General features: G+C 39.4%; 1 protein-coding gene across 2 annotated transcripts in view; it reads left to right on the top strand.

Moving 5' to 3' along the window:
• Positions 1–23,629, top strand: part of LOC119738688 (tyrosine-protein phosphatase 99A-like) — an 84,784-nt gene that overhangs the window by 18,344 nt on the left and 42,811 nt on the right. For both annotated transcript variants that reach the window (XM_038213612.1, XM_038213611.1), the window contains exons 4-11: positions 2,213–2,260; positions 6,754–6,862; positions 8,126–8,313; positions 9,279–9,451; positions 11,079–11,208; positions 14,016–14,207; positions 14,710–14,802; positions 19,723–19,877. In XM_038213612.1, the coding sequence (XP_038069540.1) occupies positions 2,213–2,260; positions 6,754–6,862; positions 8,126–8,313; positions 9,279–9,451; positions 11,079–11,208; positions 14,016–14,207; positions 14,710–14,802; positions 19,723–19,877 (1,088 nt within the window). The remainder of the gene's footprint in view (positions 1–2,212; positions 2,261–6,753; positions 6,863–8,125; positions 8,314–9,278; positions 9,452–11,078; positions 11,209–14,015; positions 14,208–14,709; positions 14,803–19,722; positions 19,878–23,629) is intronic.

Here is a 23,629-nt window from a genome sequence, read left to right as displayed (position 1 = left end):
TACATGTACATGAAAAAGAGATAACAATACGAATGTAAAGTTGGCTGAGCTGAAAAGGTCAAACATTCAGACAGAACAAACCACCTTTTGACCTTAATACTGAACTTTGGGAAGATTCCTAGAGAGATGGTCTGATTTCTGAAGGCTTTAGGCAAGCCTAAAATTCCCAACTTAAAATTTGCAGTCTGCAGCTAAAGAAGACCACAATGAGTCAAATTCCATTCATCCTACCGTCAGCCAGGTTGCCCCCAGCACTCCAGATATGTCATGAACTGTTTTAATCAACTTCATGAGTCATGCTCCTAGAACTGATCTTGGACTTTAGAGGGTGCCTCAGACAGCTTATTATGTCAGGCCGATTTTAAAATGATGTGGAATTTTTAAATGAACCGGGCCATTTACATGTAGATGTACCCCCAGCAGTTTGCTCCCTACATGTACATTTATTAACATTGAAGACTTCGGTAAAAATCTCCTTTCCCATACATGTACATGTACATGTACCGGTACATGTACTAAGTGTGGAATGACTCCGATATGGAACAAGCTCGATTGGAAATATCTTGGAAGCTGCAGGCCAACAAATTTGTGCTAAAAAAAATCAGGTCCCATGATTACCTGTGCCCCAGTTTGGTCATGTGACATGTTGGGGCTCGGCTACTGATTACTTTGACAAAGTTTGGTTGAAATTGGTAAAAATATGTCAACAATGTCACCATTTGTTACTAACTAACGGAGAGACATGACGATTTGTTGAGCTGCTATCCCGCAGCTACAAGTGTAGTATTCTTTACCAAACCCTGAGAATTGTGTCTGTTGTAAAAAATTATCCCACGCTATTCCTTGCTAAATCCATTGGAATCCTAATCCCATTGGAATCCTAATCCCATACTAAAAGTATGAAGCCTTTTGAATACAACTGGAAAAAAATCCTTCTTTACTGATCGAACAATGTCAGTCTCAGCATTGGAATTTCAGTAATTGCCTTAGCTTAAGAAACAGAATTAATCCAATGCGCAGTATCTTTCAAGCCAATTTTTCAGACCCTCTCAAGTGAGCGCCGTCTCAAGTCGATGGCTCGCCGTACGTTGAGAGTTAAAGCAGTAAGGTTTTAATTTAAAGCCAGGTCAATACAACTGACAGATAGTTTACATTGAATCACATTTCAAATGCAGCTTGGGTGAAATTAGACGCAGAATCCGCTCGGGCAAAATGAACGAGCTTGATCAATTTGAAGCCGTCACACACAGCATGCCAAACTCCTTCACTAAATTACACGTAGACTGCACTTGCAGGATAAAATTTGACTGTACATCGCTTCATTTGGACAAAATGGTAAAAAGTCCAATTTCTGTCTGAAATTTTCACCCTCTGAACTAAGTAAACATTTTTGAAAGGTTTTCTTACATATTTTTCCACTCTCATGTACATACATGTACATGTACATGTACATGTACTTGTTCACCATGAATATTTGTACATTTTGGGGATACATTTACACTCAATACATTCAACATAACTTTGTATTCTCAAGCCATATCAAAATATTAATAAAAATTCACAAAAAATGCCTGTTTGCCCAACTGGAAGATAATGGTTTTTGCATTAAGCAGTTGATTGCTCCGTCCCGTTGAAATTAAGTGCATGAAGCGAGAAAGCAAATCTTTTGGGCGTATCCTCATCTGACTGAACTCATCCCCTCCCGTAAACAGATTACATGTACATGGTTAATGTACGCTGTCAAGGTTTATTTTTATGCTTTCTCAACACTGATTAACCCGGTAAGGGCGTACATGTAGTCACTGCCTGAATATTCAGCAATTTAAAAAAAAAGAAGATTTTTTTGAAAATATTAATTTTTTTGTTATGTACATACATTCATTTTGCCGTACATGTACATGTACATCGTACAGACTCACTCACTCGCTCGCCCACAGGCGGGCTCGAGTATGGCTTTTCCAAGTAATTCTGTCCCGGTCGTACAGACCGGTATGTACAACGTACTTCTCTAACTGTACCCTAAGGAAAACCCAACAATTACAGACATTGCATAACTGATCACATTCTGTTTTGCGATATCCATTGTTTTTGGGGGGTATTCTTTTGGAGATACCTGTACAAGTGACAAGTAAAAGTCTGTCCAGAACAAGTTAAATTGATATGCATGGTGTTAATTGTTGTAATAATAAGCATTCATACACTGTTTCCCTAGCTGACAGTATTTTGTTCGAGGAGTCTAATGTTACATTATCTGTTGAAGGTAAGTCATTTATTACAATTATACTTTATTTTTTTATTAATTTACTGACAACTTGTAACATGTTTTGTTTCCATTTAATTAATGTGGACAATTTGTGGAGTTTTTTGTAAGTGGACTTTCTGATATTGTTGATTTTGCCAAAGGAGATTCCAAGTTTCATGGAATATCTTTTTCTGCACAAAACAAAAGGAAACAATTTATTTTTTCTTTCAGTTCCGGGAGCCAAAATGGTTGTGGAAGATTTCAAATCAAAAGATACATTTATTTCTGAGTTGTTCAGCGATAATAAGAATCATTTCATGCAGGAGGTCATGGGTTCGAGTCCAACCCAAGTTAAACTGTGAAGACTTTACACGGAGCATGCTGTGTTTAAAACTTACAATATATGAGGATAACAGGAAGAAAAAAAACAGTTGATGAGGATAACAGAAAAAAAACCAGTTGATTTAAATTTGAAGCAAAAGCAGTTCTTTAGTCAGCTTTCCACAAATGCGTGCCTGTTGCACTTCAGGTAATACCTCCCGAAAGAAAAATAGTAGGCATGTGATCGCCATGTGTCAGTTTGAGTTTAACTGGACATTTACCAACTTGAAAATCTCAACCATATCCCGCAGCACTGGATCAACGTGTGTAAATCAATGAGCGTTCCGGGTAATAAGATATAAAATGGAGCAGTACGCTGGGCTGAAACCTAATTATATTGGTCTGGCTACTTCAGCTGTCTTGCTGTACATTGTGCAAATTGGTCTTGGAACTACTCCTGTCTAAACAAATCAGAATTTAGGCCTCAAGAAAACAGTTTGCATTGCACTTTCTTTTCTGTATTGTACATGTGCAGTTTACATTTCGTTTTTCTTTTAAATACTTCCTTATCTACAATGTACTGTAATGGTTTTTACATGAAAGGGCATATTTCTTGAAACTTGTAATCAATTGGCAAAACCTCCAATTCAAAATTTCTCTCCAGTAACCATGGTAACAAGGTACACACATCTTTATTGGGTTTCATCTGGATGTAATTTGTCAACACTTGTCCGTCAAGCTGTTTCAGTGTAATGTTGTTAGCTAATTTTAGAGTGATCATTGTGTCTACTAAACTGTAAACTAAAATTTGGGGTCCACTTTTTTTGCTGTCCCTGTTACATGTACATCTGACATCTATGATTTTATAATTCTGATGCACTCCTTAATGTAGTCGTCCTCCAAGAGTGATTAGGGAGGTTTCGCAAGCGAACGGATACGCTTACACTTACGTTTAGCTATTCGTATTCGTTTTTTACTTACGTGTAGCGAGCGAGATATGCGTGTCGTCTGCACGTATGACGTCATACGCCACTCACTATCAGCTAAACGTGCAGACGACACGCATATATCTCGCTCGCTACACGTAGGTAAAAAACGGATACGGATAGCTAAGCGTAAGTGTAAGCGTATCCGTTCGCTTGCGAAACCTCCCTATTATGACAAGCAAACTACATGTACCCACCCAACAAATATGACATCATTTGAAGTCATTCGTAATAATATTTGAATGAAAATTACAAAGTACTGTACCAAGGTAACAGGGACAGGGAAAATGTCACATTTCGGATTCTAAATTTATAGAACGACCCAACTGTAAAATATCCCACAACAAAATCTAACTTGAGTTTTATATAACCCAAACACAAAATAAACCAAGCCAAGAAATGTCTGTTTCATCAGAGGTCTGTCAATTTTTTAAGGAAATTTGTGTCAATTGTAAGATTTAGCAAAATTCTGGAACACATCCTACATTAGAACCTTCACTTCAACCTTTGAATAACCTACATGTACAAGTTTGTATTGACACTATTCAACTATCATTTGTACGGATTCTTGGAAATATAATTGTACGTAAATGTACGCTGAAGTCTATTGAGGGCAGGTCAGGGCAACAATTGCTGTGTGCTTGTCATGGCCCATTGAATCTCATTCTGACATTGTCACAACGGATGACAGTGGACTATCAGTGTTACAATGTCAGCCGATAATCCAGAGTTTTTGCCTAGTCATTGGACTCTCTGACAAGCCTACAGTCATGCAGGCTTTCATTTCAGTTGGGAAAGTTCCTTTGCATTTAATTCACAGACTTCTGTGAGATATTTAATAAAGTTCTAGCAAATTAATATATTAAAACACTGACCACTGACCAGACTAGCGAGGTTTTGAGCATACATGTACTGATCAAGCTGTAAGATTTTCCATAGGAGTTTCACAGAATAATGTAGTGCGTCTGTCCCATGCACTTGGTCAAACATATGAGACACGGATGCACTACATTTTCCGTGTTCATGAGCACGAGTGGGATAACGAATTTATCTTCAAGCAAACATGACACACAGTTAAGATGGAACATGTATGCTATACACAAACTTCTCAACGGTTTTCCTACTACACATGTACATGTGCATGCAGTAGGTACAATGCTAAATCTCAGAATAGCGGGATATGTAAAGTGCGATATGGACCGTTGTATACAGGATAATACATTTACCACACTGTTGTTGCCTTAAATCAACCAATCAGGATCCAGGATTCAAGTTTGCTTGAAGATAAATTCATATCGACATTACACAATGTACACTGGTTTGGAAAGCACTGAGTAGACGTTCAGTTAGCAACTGTTTATTAACAATGACAGAGTTGGTGTTAGTCGTGAAGTATCCATCTGTAACCATGGTAATAGGCCATGTATTTTTGAGCAAGTGAGGGCGCTGTTACTATTCCATTTTCTGGGTACAAACACTAGCTTTGAAGCTATTTGTAACTATTTAAATTTGAAAACTGCATGTTGTAAACATGCAGTTTTTTAACATGTTGGAGTTTGTAAACTCACGTCAATATCCTTGCAGGCAAGTCTGTTTATAACACCAAAGCGGTACTTGTTACGGCGCCCTCGTTTGTTCAAGAGTAAGGCCTGTTATGAATTGTTACTTGAATAGTTTACTACTGGTGTTTTTCCCTTGTGTTTTATGGTTTTGCATGTACAAGATATTTGACCCATTTCCACAAAACAAAAAGTGCCCATAGACATCTCAGGATGGAGATATGTGCACTTTTACATTATTAAATTACTACAGAAACATTGTAATGTACTTGCTAATATTGCCTTGCAGAGAGCATTTTGCGTAGCATGTGAAAACTGAATGACAAAAGTGTCGGAGAATAAAGAAATACCCTACATGTATATGAATCATGTGTTACTCTTGGTTGTGTGGGAACAGGTCACATTTCTTCAACATTATGTAATCTCATTTCTGCATGATTTTTGCATGCCAACTTCTAACATTCATTAAATCTCTTAAGCAATTCCAGCATTATGAAAGGCTGTGTAATGTCTGTGACAGAGCCAATTAGCCATGACATCTAATTGATGATTAGGAGAAATGATCCAAAACTCCTGCATTATGTAATCTGTAATCAACTGGACCAATGGCTCTATTAAAGATTGAAAAAATACATTTTCAGGTTTGTTCAATGAACTCTTACATACATGTACATGTCAAAGCTCTGTCATGGACATTTCATAATGCTGGAATTGCGCTCTGAATTTATTAATTTCATTCAAAACCAAAGTGTTGTGTGTGTGCTCCTTGCCGAGTACGCACATGTTCACCTACATGTACATGTTCACGTACATGTACCGGTACATGTTCTGTACATGTTCACCTACATGTGTCAGGACATGTTGACTTACATGTTCATGTTTTTCGTCATGTGCATGTACATGTAGCAGTCAACACTCCAGCACTTTTCACAGACAGCCCCTCATATCCCATGACCACTGGTTGACTAGTATGAGACTGTTCATCATTGGTGTACTTCCCTGTCCATGCACCTGTGTGTCATCCTATTTCACCTGTTTCCTTCCCTGACCTGTCACTCTAGACCCTTATTTTGATTTCCTTCCTTTGTGCACTACTGACAGAGTACAGCATTGGTAGCGGTCTCTGGAATTCATAAGGTGGTCCTCAGGCACTGTCATGTAACTTTTATTTTATGGGAGCTCTTGGAGCACAAGGATTGTTAATAAGGAGGGGATCTAAGAATGCAATTTTTTTGGGTGGTGGGATGTGGGTTTCTTCGTAAACTTGAATTTCATACATGTGCAGGAAATTTGGGGTTTGGGGTTCACATCCTCACTGAGGAGAGTGGCCATTAAAAGTGCATTAATTTCTTCACTTTTCTAAAAATGTGACTCAAACGGCATCAAATGAGCTAAGAAAATGGAATGGGGAATTGATATCATGCCGAAGAATTGTTCCCAATAACTATGATTTTGGGATCAGATGTTTACATTTGGAATGTGAAACTGTTCCAGATAATTCCTGAGGTTTTGAATATTTTTCAAGAGGTTTCCTTGCGTCCCCCCCCCCCCCAATTTTTGAATGCAAAAGAGAAATATCCCTTTGGAAAATCATTTGTAATGCCAATTAAATTGCTTTTATTTGTTTATGTTTTGATCTTTGCAGAACCAACATCTCCTGGGGATCCTATTTCCAGGGTAATCACTAAGAATTCCATCGACATCTCGTGGATGGGGACCAATGGACCAGTCACCTCTTACTCCGTTCTATACAGGTTTGTTGGGTAGGGCAGACTAAAAAAAAAATGGATGAACCACGCAGTTCCAAGATAATCCTTCCCTTTTAAAAAAATTCTAGTTGCAGAAAGTTGTGGATTGATTGCAATTAAGAAAGAAAATATTTTAAATATTTCTGGTAAGAAAACCAAAGGTTTCTCAATTTACAAAGGCACTGAAGAAACCTTAAGGGAGAGTTCTTTGAGAAAATAATAAATTTACGATTTCCAAACAGCAGTGTCAGTGTTTTTTCGAACATCCTTGGTTTCAACACAACGTCGGTCGCACCACAAAGTGATGTATTGTGTGCACAATGGTGCACCCGACGACAACAAAAACGAATTAAACTGCAATAAATAAATGACTAAAAAGCTAAGGGTCTGAGGGAAAATATCTTTTTCTTTTAAGACATTAAGTGTCGGAGAGAATAGAGGATTATAAAAAGGCTCCAAGAAGTGAGTCATAACTTCACTTCATTGAGAAGTAACTCTGTGTCAGACATTTAGAATGTAAGGAAACATGAAATGGTATATTAACAATTTAGATTGAATGTGACGGATCCGATTTGTCCGACTTCAGAATTGGAAATAATGAGTAAGGCCTTGAAGATGAAGTTTGCGTTCTCTTCCATTTCTGTGTCTTGAAAGACATTTTCTCTCTCCAGTCAAAACAACTTAAGTCATTCATTATCTTAAAAATAAGGAATATTTTGCCAAGTCTTTATGAGATATTAAGCAACGATGATGCAAGAAATGATCGGTGCAGACATTTTGATAGACAAGAATTTGCGAAGAATTAAGTCAATTTAATTCTGTTACAAATCTGTAAGCTGTTACTTTCCAAATTACTGTCAATGAATAATGTTCTGACCACAATCTTGGATCTCCAACAATATATCACCATTTGGCGTAACCCATTAGCACCTGAACTACATTAAATCCATAAACCATGCAGTGCCAGGTGAACTTGGCTGTACAAGGAGTGACAGGCAGGGCAGTTTAGTCCAGCAAAGGAACTAATGAGTTAATAATAGAGGGGGGGGGGGGGTAGGGCAAACCTGAAACATGAGTAAATATGAATGCTCAGAAGTGATACATTTTTTTGGGAAGGGGGGAGGGGGAGGGTCGAGTACGATTAAAACACCTAACCTTATATTACCCCATTAGATTGTAACACTCCTTTGTACTTGGTTACAGTTTATGTGGTTGTTTGTTTTGAGTTGTTGGACTCAAGATTTGATCTTTGTTATTGCTTTCCACCAGTGAGGGTACAACGACCCCCACCCCAGGGGCAGTCCCCATGAGGGTGCCCATCTCCCCAGGCCTACAGACCTCCCTCCTGGTATCCGGCCTGCAAGCCTACACAGACTATAGCTTCTGGGTGGAAGCCAGATACCGTGGGGATTATACCAAGACAAGCGGGGTGGCCGTGTTCCGTACTGCACCCGGGAGTAAGTCGTGATCACAAAATGATTGGTCAAAATCTGACCTTTAGACCAATACCAAACACGCTGTCCGTGTACATCCACAGGGGCCCCCTATCATGGTGAAAGCATTGTGGCAGCTTGTGTACACAGCAACTGCCCGTGATGAATTATCTGTACAATAGCTAACACAATGCTTTGGCCGTTGAGTGGGCCCCCTGAGTGTACAGTGTTAGTTTGCTGGGAATGATCTGTAGGAGTAATTTTATTGGAACTGAACAAGAAATTACGCTGTCAGTGTCGTCGTCTGAAAGGGTCTGGCAGTGGGTTGTAGAAAGTGGCTAGTAGGCTAAATGCAAAGACCAAGAAAAAACCAACAACATGTAGTTCACTGTTGTCATTTTTGTAGACAACACTTTGTGGGCTCCCTACACGATCAACATGATGTCCACAAAAAATTGTCCGTCTGACTGTTTTTGAAATTACTACAAAACCACAAAGGCGATTTTGAAAATATTCGATTGTGCAGATACCTCTTAACCTTGGCCTCAATCCCTATGAGTTTCACTTTATTTCCATCACGCCTCACTGCACAATGGTCAATTGATCACAGCAACATTTTTGGACGCTGTGACCAAGTTCCTTGCCTTAATCAATTTCAGTGCTGTGTTATGTAAGCTGTGTAAAATCCTGCATGTTGTGAAAAAAAGGCTGATGTGGTTTGGGATTGGAATCATTTGCCCTTGAGCATTAAACTGAGGTCTTGCCATGATGACTGATAGCCAGGCGAATGATTCCAATCCTAACTCTTCCTTTCTTACCATTGAGGGCTGCTTGTGCACGGAGCCCAAAAGGTTTCAAACATTTTTTTTTTATTGTTGTGAAAACATCTGGTAGCAGCAGAAGCTGCACTCCACAACTTTTGAAAAATTTGAAATTACATAATTTTTATTTTCATTTTTGAATCTGTCTTCTTTGTTATCGCTTGGCAGCTCCAACAGCACCACCGCTGAATGTTGCTGCAGTAGCCAGTAGTGCATCCAGCATCCAGGTCACATGGATGGCGCCCTCTATTGACTCAGTCAAGGGAGATCTGATCGGCTACAAAATCCTTCTGCGCTCGGAAGGAATGGACATGTCTTTGCTGTCAATGGGCACCGCCACGGTGAGATATCTGGCCTTTGATTTACAAAGAGCCATTGTTGTAGTTGAGGTACTGGCAATCGATCAAAAGTTCAGTCAGAAGTCCAGTCAGAAGTCCAGTCACGAGTACAGTCTCAAGTACATTACAAGTCCAGTTATAAGTAATGGTACATCACAAGTCTAGTCACAAGTACAGTCACAAGTACGTCACAAGTCCAGTCACAAGTACAATATAAGCCTAGTCACAATTCCAGTCACAAGTACATCACAAGTCCAGTCACAAGTTCATCACAAGTCCAGTCACAAGGACATCACAATTCCAATCACAAGTAAATCACAAGTCCAGTCACAAGTACATCACAAGTAAATCACAAGTACATCACAAGTACATTGCAAGTTCAGTCACAAGTCCAGTCATAAGTACATCACAATTCCAGTCACAAGTAAATCACAAGTTCAGTCACAAGTCCAGTCATAAGTACATCATATTTCCAGTCACAAGTGAATCACATGTCCAGTCACAAGTACATCACAGGTAAATCACATGTACATCACAAGCACATCTCAAGTCCCGTCACAAGTACATCACAAGTTCATCACAAGTTCATCATAAGTCCAGTCACAAGTACAAAACAAGTCCAGTCACAAGTACAAAACAAGTCCAGTCACAAGAACATCACAAGTCCATTCACAAGTACATCACAAGTCCATTCACAAGTACATCACAAGTCCAGTCACAAGTAACTCACTAATTCGTGTCACAAGTATCAGAGGATGAGCAATAACTAAGGAGGGTCTTTGTCAAAGCTCATGTACACAGCTTGTGAGTTGACTTGGGACTGGTTGACCTGTGATAGATTTGTTATTATAGTTCGCAAGTACCTTGACTTCAACATCATCAGATGTTCCATCAAATGGTTTACAGCTTAGACCAGAAAGAAGACCGTTGAACCTCAACAATTAACGTTTCACATGCATACTAAACTTGTACTAAGGTTCTTTCTAACTGGATGGTCTGAGCGGTCCATCTCTTTCCCAACACTATGCTCGACAGTGGCAGTTGGGCCCAACTCATCAAGTCATCATGAAAATGAATGAATGAAGAAGAAGAAGGAGGTTCATTGTGAAAAGATGGGTTTTTCCCCCCTTGGGATATTTACCATAGCATGTCATTACTGAAAAAAGAACCAAACGTATTGGTACAAAACAACTGATTTTGATGTGACCCAAGCATATTGCAAGAAATGAAGGAAAAATGAAGGAACAATGCATTCTGAATTTCTATTGTGACTTTATGAAAATATTTTTGATATCAGGGAAAACAATGTGTGGCATTATAGGAAAAAAAGTCATGAAATTACCAGATAAAAATTGACGACAATGTATGCATTCACACTATAAATACAAGATAACTTGTAAAATTGTGAGCTTACTAAATAAAAATAACACTTTTGTTGTTTTTGATTATGGCCTGAGAAATGTATTTATTCAGGTCCACCGTAGCAGGTAGAGTTGCAAATGTCCTGTAGTAGAACCTTGACAGGGCCTGCCACTAGAGGGCCTCCTGCATAACTCAGACCTCCTCACAAGGTTGTCACAGCCTTACATCTCCCTTTCTTGTCCCCTTTGTATCACCGTGTGTGTGACAGAGTAAAGATGTCATGGGTCTACTGTCCTACACCAACTACAACATCACAGTGGCAGTGTACAACAATGCGATGGGGGACGCTGCTATTGGGCCATACAGCATGGAAGTGTTTGCACAGACACTTGAAGACGGTAAGAAACATCAGGGCCCAATTTCACGGCTTTGTTTACCACAAAATTCCGCGCTTAGGATCACTATGCTGTGGTAACCGTGCTAGCAGAAAAATTCTGTGCTAACCCTGTAAGCACAGTATCCTCAGTTACGGGATGTACGCATGCGCAGAAGCCAGAATTCCTCGCTAACCTGTGAAATAGGGTAAGCACAGAGTTTTCTGCTATAAAGCGAAAAAAATTCCGCTAACTGTAAGCAGAGCCATGAAATTGTTCCCAGCACACTGCTTGAATGTTAGTCTTGTTTCAAGACTGGAATTGGGCTTTTAAGCTCTGGCTGGAGCTTCTTCATTCTACATTACATTTCTTGGTCGGTTGGTCTGTCTGTCCCCGGAAAATTTACCAAAATAAGGTCCCATCACTTTCCCACAAAATACAACTACCAATTTTAAATTTTCAAAAAAAAGGAAACAGAATTAAATACTTAAAAAGTATTTGTGACAATTCGGAAAGATGTTTATAAAAAGTTTGTAAATGGAGGCAAAATACATGTATGTGCAGTAATATTATAGTCACGTGGTATTTATCACAAATTGTTATAAAGCTAGGTATACATCTGAAGTATGGTGTTTCATATGAAAGGGAACTCCCAAGCTACAGGCCAATGTGACTACAGAGGTCGCTGTTCATATGGGTCTGTGTAACACAGCGTAGATTTCATGCAAGACGGCCAGAGCTTATTGCGCATTCGCACTTGTTTATTTCCCTCATGCCGCCGGTCTGTGGCAAGGGCAGTCAAGGTAGGCATCGCTTGATGACAAGATGAATCAGGGCCACTTTTCGGGATTTTGAGGAATTCTTCAGAATACAAGCTTAAGCGCGCACATGTGGAATGCGCGGAAGCCAAAAGCCATAAATTGACCAACTTTGAGCATGTAGGCTCAGTTGGTAGTGCACCAGTACGGTGTTTTGGAGGTCACAGGTTCAAATGCTGCTCTAGCATTAATTGACCAACTTTGAGCTTGTAGGCTCAGTTGGTGGTGCACCAGTACGGTGTTCTGGAGGTCACAGGTTCAAATGCTGCTCTAGCATTAATTTACCAACTTTGAGCTTGTAGGTTCAGTTGGTAGTGCACCAGTACGGTGTTCTGGAGGTCACAGGTTCAAATGCTGCTCTAGCATTAATTGACCAACTTTGAGCATGTAGGCTCAGTTGGTAGTGCACCAGTATGGTGTTTTGGAGGTCACAGGTTCAGATGCTGCTCTAGCATTAATTTATCAACTTTGAGCTTGTAGGCTCAGTTGGTAGTGCACCAGTACGGTGTTTTGGAGGTCACAGGTTCAAATGGTGCTCTAGCATTAATTGACCAACTTTGAGCTTGTAGGTTCAGTTGGTAGTGCACCAGTCAGTGTTTTGGAGGTCACAGGTTCAAATGCTGCTCTAGCATTAATTGACCAACTTTGAGCTTATAGGTTCAGTTGGTGGTGCACCAGTACGGTGTTCTGGAGGTCACAGGTTCAGATGCTGCTCTAGCATTAATTGACCAACTTTGAGCATGTAGGCTCAGTTGGTAGTGCACCAGTACGGTGTTTTGGAGGTCACAGGTTCAAATGGTGCTCTAGCATTAATTTATCAACTTTGAGCTTGTAGGTTCAGTTGGTAGTGCACCAGTACGGTGTTCTCGAGGTCACAGGTTCAAATGCTGCTCTAGCATTAATTGACCAACTTTGAGCTTGTAGGTTCAGTTGGTAGTGCACCAGTACGGTGTTCTGGAGGTCACAGGTTCAAATGCTGCTCTAGCATTAATTGACCAACTTTGAGCTTGTAGGTTCAGTTGGTAGTGCACCAGTATGGTGTTTTGGAGGTCACAGGTTCAAATGCTGCTCTAGCATTAATTTACCAACTTTGAGCTTGTAGGTTCAGTTGGTAGTGCACCAGTTCAGTGTTCTGGAGGTCTCAGGTTCAGATGCTGCTCTAGCATTAATTGACCAACTTTGAGCTTGTAGGCTCAGTTGGTAGTGCACCAGTACAGTGTTCTGGAGGTCACGGGTTCAGATGCTGCTCTAGCATTAATTGACCAACTTTGAGCTTGTAGGTTCAGTTGGTAGTGCACCAGTTCAGTGTTCTGGAGGTCACAGGTTCAGATGCTGCTCTAGCATTAATTGACCAACTTTGAGCTTGTAGGTTCAGTTGGTAGTGCACCAGTTCAGTGTTCTGGAGGTCACAGGTTCAGATGCTGCTCTAGCATTAATTGACCAACTTTGAGCTTGTAGGCTCAGTTGGTAGTGCACCAGTACAGTGTTCTGGAGGTCTCAGGTTCAGATGCTGCTCTAGCATTAATTGACCAACTTTGAGCTTGTAGGCTCAGTTGGTAGTGCACCATTACGATGTTTTGGAGGTCACAGGTTCAAATGGTGCTCTAGATAATTTCTTTGTTCTTTCTAATAATGATGGAAACTAAAGTAAGTCAGTTTTTCAAGTGTTATACATACAATAGTCCTCAAGCCTTTGCAAGTCCTCACAAATCTTCACAAGTCCTGGCAAGTCCTCACAAGTCCTTACAAGTCTTCACAAGTCCTCACAAGTCCTTACAAGTCCTTACAAGTCCTTACAAGTCCTTACAAGTCTTCACAAGTCCTCACAAGTCCTTACAAGTCCTTACAAGTCCTTACAAGTCCTTATAAGTCCTTATAAGTCCTTACAAGTCCTTTTAAGTCTTTGCAAGTCTTGTAAGTTACTTGTAACCGGACTGGTAATGGACTCAACAACACTGCGGTTTCCCTTTGCAATTTAATAATGTTTGTTATTTTTTATAAAATTTGCTTCAGTCCCCAGTCAACCAGAAGAAATCAAGACAGTCTTTCAGGATGAGACCAGCATCACAATCTTCTGGAAATCACCGATATACATCAACTCAGTGGCGGTCACCTATAACGTTGACTTCAGAAAGAGTGGAGCTCCCGACTGGATGAGGATAACCACAAACACAACGCTGGTTTACCAAACTACGACGGGCCTGGGTGAGTGCACCAAGTCTGATTTGTAGACTTGCGGAATAGAAATTGTTCCTCATTAGAGTCACACTCTGAGCCCCCAAAACTCCTGATTTTTTTTGTTTTCAAGCAAGGGTTTTAGTCGACTCCTCACAAGTTAATCTAAGACCACCGTAAGTTATCACAAGTCAAACAAGAAGCAAATCACAAGTTACTTCGTCTCAATATACAGGTTGTCCAAGTGAATTGTGACAAAGGCCCTTTTTGTCATCATGTACCCCTGTAACTTGCTAGTAACTTTCAATTTGACCTGTGATGGACTTCAGTCAACTCTTAAAAGCTAGCCTTAACTTCTTGGGTAAATGTTAGAAATTCTTTTTAAATTGTCAGTAGGTCAACTTGACGTTTCAAATATTGTGTCTGTTATTTCTCTTCAGAAAGGAGTTCAGTCCTCAGAGCCCCTCACATTGCCATAGAGAAGGTTGACAATTTTGGTCCATTTTGTTTCGTTTTGGTTTTGTTGTTGTAGAAATCTACACCGAGTACGAGTTCCGTCTGACTCCAGTGAACAGGATCGGGGATGGACCTCCGATAACACTCAGGGCTTTTACTGACGTTGGAGGTGAGTTTGTTTGACATGAGTATCTTCTATAAGATTGTAGGCATTGTATGGTGGAGTATCAGTATTGTTGCAGTTTGTGGTAACACCATGTGGTAACAACTACTGTCGCTCAGTAGCTGCTTCGTTCTGATAAGAACTTGTCCTGCTTATTATCAACTTTCGCTAAGTAGTTTTTAGTTCTGATACGGACAGTCCTGCTAAGTTTCTAAAAGAAGTTGCCTTCGTTCTCCAGTCTCCTGGTTTGTTTGTTTGTTTGTTTGTTCGGTTTTTTTTTTGAGTTTCTCAAGCAAGTGATGGGCATCAGCCTTCTTCTTTCACTGGTTGAGTTTTTTCAACCCATATCCTAAATTTCATGACCTGTCCAGAAAGGGGACAATTTCTCAACAAGATTGGTGAAGTGCTGGGTTGGACACCATCTTACTCTAGGTGGCACTGTTCATAGTGCAAACTTATTCATTTTACCTATCTACATTTTACATCAGTCTGATGTAATTGAACCAGTATATTATTGGCAGATGATGCTTTTGACAAGGGCGGCTAAAAAGTTTTCTTGAATTGGTGACACGTTTCTTAAGTCGGGATTGACAGGAATTTCCTCAAATGTAACCTTTCATCAATCTTAAAAGAAAATCTTGGGGAAATAATGCTTAATTACATATGCTAAAAAAGCCTCAGGGATAGTTATTTTTAAAAAAGAAAATATAGCGGGGGGGGGGGGAGTAGTGTGATCATTAGGCTAACAAAAATGTTGCGGTCGTTTTTTGTTTTCTTTTTCCACTTGAAATTTTTTTAATGAACTTTAACCTTACCGTTAGGCATACTGTTTCTTTTGCATATTGTCACAAAAGGTACATACCCAAATGTAACCAAATAAAGAGTAGGCCTTATAATTATATGAAGTAAATGTATTCTCCCCTCCCCCCTTGGGTTACTTGAGTTACTTGAGTTCATGAATAAGACAGGCATCTAATTTGACTGCTGGATTTCCTATGTTGACTGTTGACAACTCATTGTCGGTGCTTGGTACAGTGAGGTGTCATGAAGAAGAATGTCGTCAGATAAGGAAATGACTCTTACACTGGGATCAGTGCCAAGTTACACTTGTCTTTCCTCGATTTGAGACATACCCCCTCCCACTGCGGTGTTGCCTAAGCCTTTGCTGTAGGAAGGAAATGGCGCCCTCTATAGACCAGCTAGTGGCATTATTTTATTCGAGCTGTAATAAGCCGGAGCATTTCATTCATGTCATGCTGATGTTAAAAATTTCCAGTGGACACCTTTGTTAGGTTAAAATGCCTGTGTTTATTCTAAAGCATGACTTCATTTGTGCCTACGTAAGTCAAGTAATGATTCAAATGTCATCATGAAATGTCTTAGTCCTGGTTCCCTGCTGTGCATTATGATGCATGCAGATATTGTAACCAGTGATGCAGGGTTCCCACAGTCATGGAAAAATAATGGAAAGTCCTGGAAAAAAGTTGTCCTGGAAAGTCATGGAAAAGTCATGGAAAAGTCACGGAAAAGTCATGGAAAAGTCATGGAAAAGTCACGGAAAAGTCATGGAAAAGTCATGGAAAAGTCATGGAAAAGTCATGGAAAATTGGACAAAATTAAAAAGTCTTTGAAAAGTCATGGAAATGTTAGATCATGTTAGGGTTATTTTTGATGGGCGGCTTTAAGGATGGCTGTAAGGGGAGGAGGAGGCCATCATTAATTTAAAAACTTATTTAAAAAACCCTAACAAATGATTAGCCTAACATCAGCGGTTCATCAGAATCATACAAAACATTTTCTCTGCAAAATTGTGTTAAGTTTCATGGAAATTGTCATAATTTTAGTCCTGGAAAGTCCAGGAAAAGTCATGGAATTTGGTTTTCCGATTTCTGTGGGAACCCTGTCCGGACCAGTCGACTAGTGTAGCTGTGGTTGAGTAGCGTTAGTTAGAGTGAAGATACAGTTACACAGGACAACACTAATTATACAGTATTTATAAAAAATAATATGTCGGGGAAGGGCAAAACCCAATATTTATATACTGATAACTAGCAGCACTTAACCGTCAGTTACAGGCATCATAAATCAATATAATACATATATGATAAAATGATTAAAATTCAAGTAGTAAGATATTAGTAAAGTAACATACAGTTATCCCAGACAACCTTATTTTTGTTTAAAGCTACAGTCCATCATTTGTAATTTGTGCATTTTGTTCGTTTGAAGCAACAAAAGAGTTCAAAATCTAATGAAGGATACTGAGCAACTAACCTGATGAAGTTTCAGCTAAGCTTCAGCTGTACATTCCGAGAAAAACAGCATTCTAAGATCTCAATTTCAAATCAAAAGTTACTAAATCATGTTTTGAATTGTTTTGAATTGCAGCTATACGCGACGTCGCGCACTGATCCGACGAATTACAACAACCGCGCGCGCGTGTGCGTCGTTTCAATACTTGTGCGCGCTGCGCTGAATAACAAAACGAACTACTAATTTAAATTTTCCTACAGTGCTTCTTAAGAATCACCGTTGGAAATGCCTTCTTTCGTTGATTTCTTCAAAATGACAGCTTCCCAGAAAGAATAATTTCACAGGGAGTTTAGTTCCCTTACTATCTTTCAACCAAGTTTGTTTTTCAACAATAATTACGCCAGCTACTTTTCGGATGGCTGCAAATGATGGACTATAGCTTTAAAGCTTGTCCAAGGGCATCGAAAAGTGAGGATGACCACAACTGACCAGCAAGGACCCCAAATACTATGGTCAAAGTGACTCATTTGTTATTCAACTCATTTGTTTGTCGACCCTGTGCCCTATTTTTGAAAAGCTCCTGTCAATATCTATTTGATTCTCAGCCCATGATCTGCATTATCCAGGTATCTAAGATCACAGGAAGATTACGCATGTAATTGTTGTCGAGGTCCTGCAGTCGAAAATAGATCATGAGCATGCCTGAAATAATGCTCATCTTCATGTTCTTGATGTGTTGTCCTGAAATTCGAGAAGGGATAAAGAACAGAAATCTAAACAAAAACAATAAAACCCCCAAAAGAACAAACAAAAAAGTCAGGAATATTTAGTTTTGATGTTTTTGAGTATAAAATATAATGGACTGGAGTATAAATACGAATATTCAACGTTATGTCTATCCGTATTAAAAGAGCATATTTTTCACCTACCACATATTCATTTACGTTGAGTTTTTCTGAAGTTCCGAAATTATGAAATTCTACACAAGACACTTTTATAAGCATACAGATTATGAAATATATTCCAGCACTTTATTCCAAGGCAAGTTTTTGGCATGTACATTGTACATGTGGGTATACAGTCACTGTATGAAGGCCGATCCATGGGATCCAAATGGATGATTCACCCTCACATACATGTACACTGTCGCCCCTCGACCCTTCTCACTTCCTCTAGAACTGGGAGGGGTTAACCCACACGTGGCTTTCGATGTTCAACCAGTGCTTAGATGTTTGACAGGAGGGCGGACTGCTAAGTCCCAGGGATGTTATTTTTAAAAAAAACTTGGCCCGTTAAGTTAAGCCGTCTTTTTTTTTAAGACTTGGATGTAAACACAACTGGATTATGCAGTGTCGACGCTTGTCTTCGCTGATAGCTGAAAACGTAATTGAGTTGGGAATTTGTGAAATTTGCAGGATAGTCTCAGCTTGTCAAAGGAGTCATCGAGGGACCGCTTGGAATGCTGGTAATTGACATGAGCATCCAGCCGTAGCGGCAATGTACTCTTACCCTTCCCTCAACTTGATTCATGAACACAGGCCTGGGAAACTCTGGCAGCTCTAGAGATGATATACAGTATCAGTAAGTCCGTTGGGAGGAATAGTGCCAGCTCGTTACTGCTTCTTGGAGACGGCTTGTGTGAATCATGTTGTTTTTTTCTGCGTGCACGGCTCTACGTCCTTGGAATTGTCAAAAACTTTGCGGTTGATATTTCCTAAGCTTGCTCAGGATGTGTTATTTAACACAGGATATTGTTGGTATTTCGTCGATGTGGATGAATGCTTATGTCGATTTGGATTTCTTGGTGTTTTGGAGCACTAGCTCTTGATGCTAAAGATTATTTAAGAAATAATCAGCGCTGCACATTTGAACAACTCTTTTCCAACTGATGATGTTTTTGATTTTTTAAGCAAAACTGGAAAGCGTATCGTAGTAGTATAAAACCCAGCGTGATAAATCGTCACATGATCTTATCAAGCACATGCCGTTAACTGTGGGTGGATAAACGGCGATGTCCTTGTCGCGATGATCGGCCTTGCGCTTCTAGATTTCTGTGTCCAGCTGATAGGGGGTTGGGAGATATGCTTCTACTTGATGTTCTTGAGTCTGTGCGTCTTGCAGATACGGTGTGCATTGAAGCATGGAGGGAGGAGCAATGCTAGAATGACCAGTGAGTGGTCGCGTTAATATTTTTTAATACCGAAAGCACAAGGAAAATGACGTCACAAATTTCAGAGGCAGAATCATGGATTGGTCTGGGAGGGCAATTCCATTCAAGATGTGGAGTATATTGATGTACATATATTAACATATTGTACAATGGTGTGGACCTCGTGCAGGAACAAAACATGGCATGGTGTGACCTACCCCAGAGAGCAGACACTGCGACTTGGGTGTCTCGTCAAGGCATATTTTGTTTTGATTCACTTTGGTTCTCTGTTTGTATTAAATTAATTAATTTTATTTGTAATAAACCTTTTAGAAATATTTAGATAATGTCTTTATATCTCTCTGGTTCGAAGAATAATTTAACCCTCCCTCATTTTTCCAAATCCAAAAGCGGGATTTTACTGAATATTTAATCCCCCCATCCTTATACTATTCTGTGTGACTGTATAATGCCAGTCTATTAGACAAGTTTCAAGGCTGTCTGTTCTCCATTTCCTTTCCCAGCTCCGGGCCCACCCATGAACATCACGGTGCAAGACATCGGCATGGGACGTGCCAAGGTATCCTGGATGCAACCTGAGGTCTTCTACAAGAGTGTGGATAGCTACACAGTCACCTACTGGGAGGCCGGCAAAAATGTCACCATGAATGCTGTCGAGGTAAGAAACTGTACAGTTCTAGAACCAATCTTATCTACACTGATCTCAGACCAGCGTTCTTGAGTCATGTCAAACTAAATTATTCCGAAGATTAGAATTAATTTCGACATTTCAAACAATTAGGATCAACTACATGTGAAAGATGGAAACAACTCCTTAGCAACAGTCCATGGAAAATTAAAACATGAAGTTCGTCTATTTGAACCAAATTTTATTTGGGTCATCATGAAGATCTCAGAATACATGTTAATTTGGCAAACTAATGTAATACGAGTCTGAAACAGGTGTTTCTAATTGATTGGATTATATTTTGTTGGGGAGAGGTACCTTAAGATACTTTTTGATATATTTTCATACGTTTTGAGGTTCTGGTAAAAGATTCCCACAAATGTTTGTAAATGTTTTGGCGTTCACCAGGGTTGCTCATTTCAGAGAAACTCTCTGAAATTATTTCACCAAAAAATCTGGCAACATACTTGGTGAGTCAAAAAAAGAGGAAACCCAAATGGCAGGACCATTTTTTTAATGAAGTTCTGCATGTACATTGTAGCACTTTTGAAATCTAGGTTGTGAAAGTCCAATTAATAAGCTTTCTGTTAGTACAAGAATCATTCGAATCACTCATGTACTTTTCAAGTTACAAGATTTCAAACACAACCACCGTTTTAATGTTCTGTCCACGGATCACAAAAAAGTAAATATTTTTTGAGCAAAACAAAAACAATTTACATAGGGATGTACGTGAATTAGTTTTGCTGAAAGAACACTTTCTTTTTTTGTGATCTGTGGACAGAACTTTAAAACAGTGTTTGAACTTAAAATTCCTTAACGTGAAAAGTACATGAGTGATTTGAATGATTCTTGTACTAAAAGAAAGCTTATTAATTAGACTTTCATTTCCTAGATTTTAAAAGTGCTTCATGCAGAACTTCATTATAAAAGTGGTCCTGATATTTAGGTTTCCTTTTTTTTTACTCACCCTGTACAGTAAAAGTAAAAGTGGCTGCTGACACCATTGAATGCCGTGCTTGAATATGGCCCAGCATTGCGCTTCTCTTGGAAAAATCCTGAATTAATTCATAAGTCAGCGAATTATCCACATTCATTTTTCTGTAATTCTATACCTTTGTGGAAATTCTTGCTTCTAGGCAAACAGAATTATCCAAATTTCCCTTGGGGAGACAAGCACACAGCGTATGCTACCTCCATGTTTACTTACAGTTTAAGGCAAGCATCAGTTGTGTATGGTGCACCTATAGTTCCACACAAGGCATGGTTTGGACAGTAGCAAAAGGCTTCAAGGGTCATTATATAAATGTCTATAAATTTGTTTCCTTCTGACATCTATGATATTATAATTCTGATGCACTCCTTAATGCAGTCGTCCTCCAAGAGTGATTATGAATAGCTAACTACCTACCCAACAAATAAAACAATCATTTGAAGTCATTCTTAATGATACTTGAATGGCAAATTACAAAGTATCAAGCAACATGGGACAGGAAAAGGGTCATACTTACAATGAAGAGAATTAAGAGTGATCCTTATAGACACAGTGAAAACTGTGTAGCAGAGAGAACCTCTGTCCACTCCACATGTGTCTCTCAGAATCTGTCACACGGCGAGGCTCAAGATTGTAACTGCACCTGGGTCCAAAAAATATTCGCTCAGCAAAAATGTTTACCAGTCAAAATGTTGTTGAATGTTAATTGGCTCCCAGTCGGTTTATGCTACTTAAGCAAAAAATGATGCTGAGCAAGATTTTTGTTATCTTACTGGAAGATCTGCATGGCGGATGAGAAAAAGTAGAAAGATTGTAGGTACCGTAATTAACACACTTACTCACCCTCCTAAGGACGGACAGAGCACACTGTCTTAAACATCAAGTTCTACACTCAACCAACCGATTCTTTTCAGAACCACACTTCTTCCAAGAAGACATTACTTTCCACATGGTGTTATTTTTTATTGGTTCAGCAACTTCATGAATTAAGCATTGTTGTTATTTTGTACCTGACATTGACCAATCATTGATGGTACCAGTATGTGGATGGACTCCGTGTACAAGTACCCCCTCAACGGTTAGAAAGAGAGAGTTGTGGGAGACCATTGGGAGGGTTGTTCGAGTGTATTGCCGACGGCATCTGGTGCTCACGCAAGGACGCCACTGTTTTGTGCACATTTGGAGGAAATAAAATGCTTTGCGTCATATGCACGTGAACCAGTATACGCCTACCGTGTCTACCTCCATTGGAGCTCTCGAAAGTGGTTAAAAAAGCGCCATCTACATGTAGTACTGTAACAGTTTGCCCACGGGGTCTATTGCCAACTTTCACATTTACTACACTGGGTTTTGTATATTAATGAAAGCGACATACATGTAAGCAGTCCAACTCACAAAACATATGCCACATGAAACAAAAACATGTAGTTTAGAATTACACAGTGTAAACAATGTAAACAGTGTGTGTATGTATACATGTAAATCATTCATTTTCTGTTTTGGTTTGTTTGTTTGCTTGCTTGTTTGTCTTTTTTATGCCAGGTTTTTCTCGCCTCGTGTGACCTAACTTTTACTATCAAGCATAAGTACTTGAAAGCAATGCATTATGTCATGATGTAAAATTTAATGAGTACAAGTGTTGTTAAGTTGCTTCCTGTTTTATTACTTTCGTTTTGTACCAAATCTGTGCATAATTACACAAGCTGGTACATGTGGCACACCTACATGTGTTGGGCATTGTACACATGTACATGTACACGTATACGTGTATTAATTGTCTTTGGATAATTGTGAAGGATATCATTTAAAAATTGCATCGCACTTCAAACATTTAAAATGTATTTGTTTGTAACATCTACATGAACTGTGCACAGAAGAAAAAACTTGCTACAAATACATATAAGGTGTATGTGCAATATGAGATGAAGTTTACAAACAAATTTGTGAAAATTTAACCAAGGTCAGTGATCAAGTAATGTACAATGTAATGAAACTGCAACTTTCTCTGATCATGCTGATCAGGAAATAACATCAGAAAGAAATTGAGGGGAAACCCCCCGCTTTTTTTTCCTTCAAATACTGCCCCCAATTTACCACATGTATGTTGTCCATATTTTGTTTGCAATCAGTTACAGATTCCTGAAAGGGTGCAAGCCCTGACCTTGCAAATATCCCAACGTCTATACATTTCTCCGTTTTTGTCTGAAGTTGGGTCAGGGAACAAGACTACAAAAAAAGCATTCTTTTCTTGTTTATTCCAATAATAGTTTATACGGTACCCGCTGCTATGTACATCAGATTCAAACCAGCCAACCGATCTCGTTAGCTCGGTGGTCGAGTGGTAAGACATCTGCACTAGAAAGCAGGAGGTCATGGGTTCGAGTCCCAACCGAGTGATTTTTTTCCAACTTTCACTCGGGAGGTAACACACTGAGTATATGTTTAAACGTCGGTGAAGGGCGAAACCTAATTTGATTTGTTTATTCCAGCATCTACATGTATGAACACAATAAATATTAACCCTAAAATCCATCCGTTTATTTAAAAGTACAGCGAAAGCAAACATTGTATATTACCTAAAATGATATTCAAACGGATTGTATATTTCTGCCATTTGTATTTCAGTGTCAGTGTTTGATTTGTTCGCCCCAGTCTCGGTTTTCAATTTTTGTGCGATCCCGTCAGTTTCATTTTCGTTATTCTGGTCAACCCCTTCTGCTACGGAAGAATAGATTAGACAGAAAAGGCC

The sequence above is a fragment of the Patiria miniata genome, unplaced genomic scaffold (genome assembly GCF_015706575.1).
Source record: "Patiria miniata isolate m_02_andy unplaced genomic scaffold, ASM1570657v1 HiC_scaffold_3, whole genome shotgun sequence".
Lineage (NCBI taxonomy): Eukaryota > Metazoa > Echinodermata > Asteroidea > Valvatida > Asterinidae > Patiria > Patiria miniata.
The sequence above is the reverse complement of the archived record's forward strand: the minus strand, read 5'-3'. Positions and strand labels throughout refer to the sequence as shown.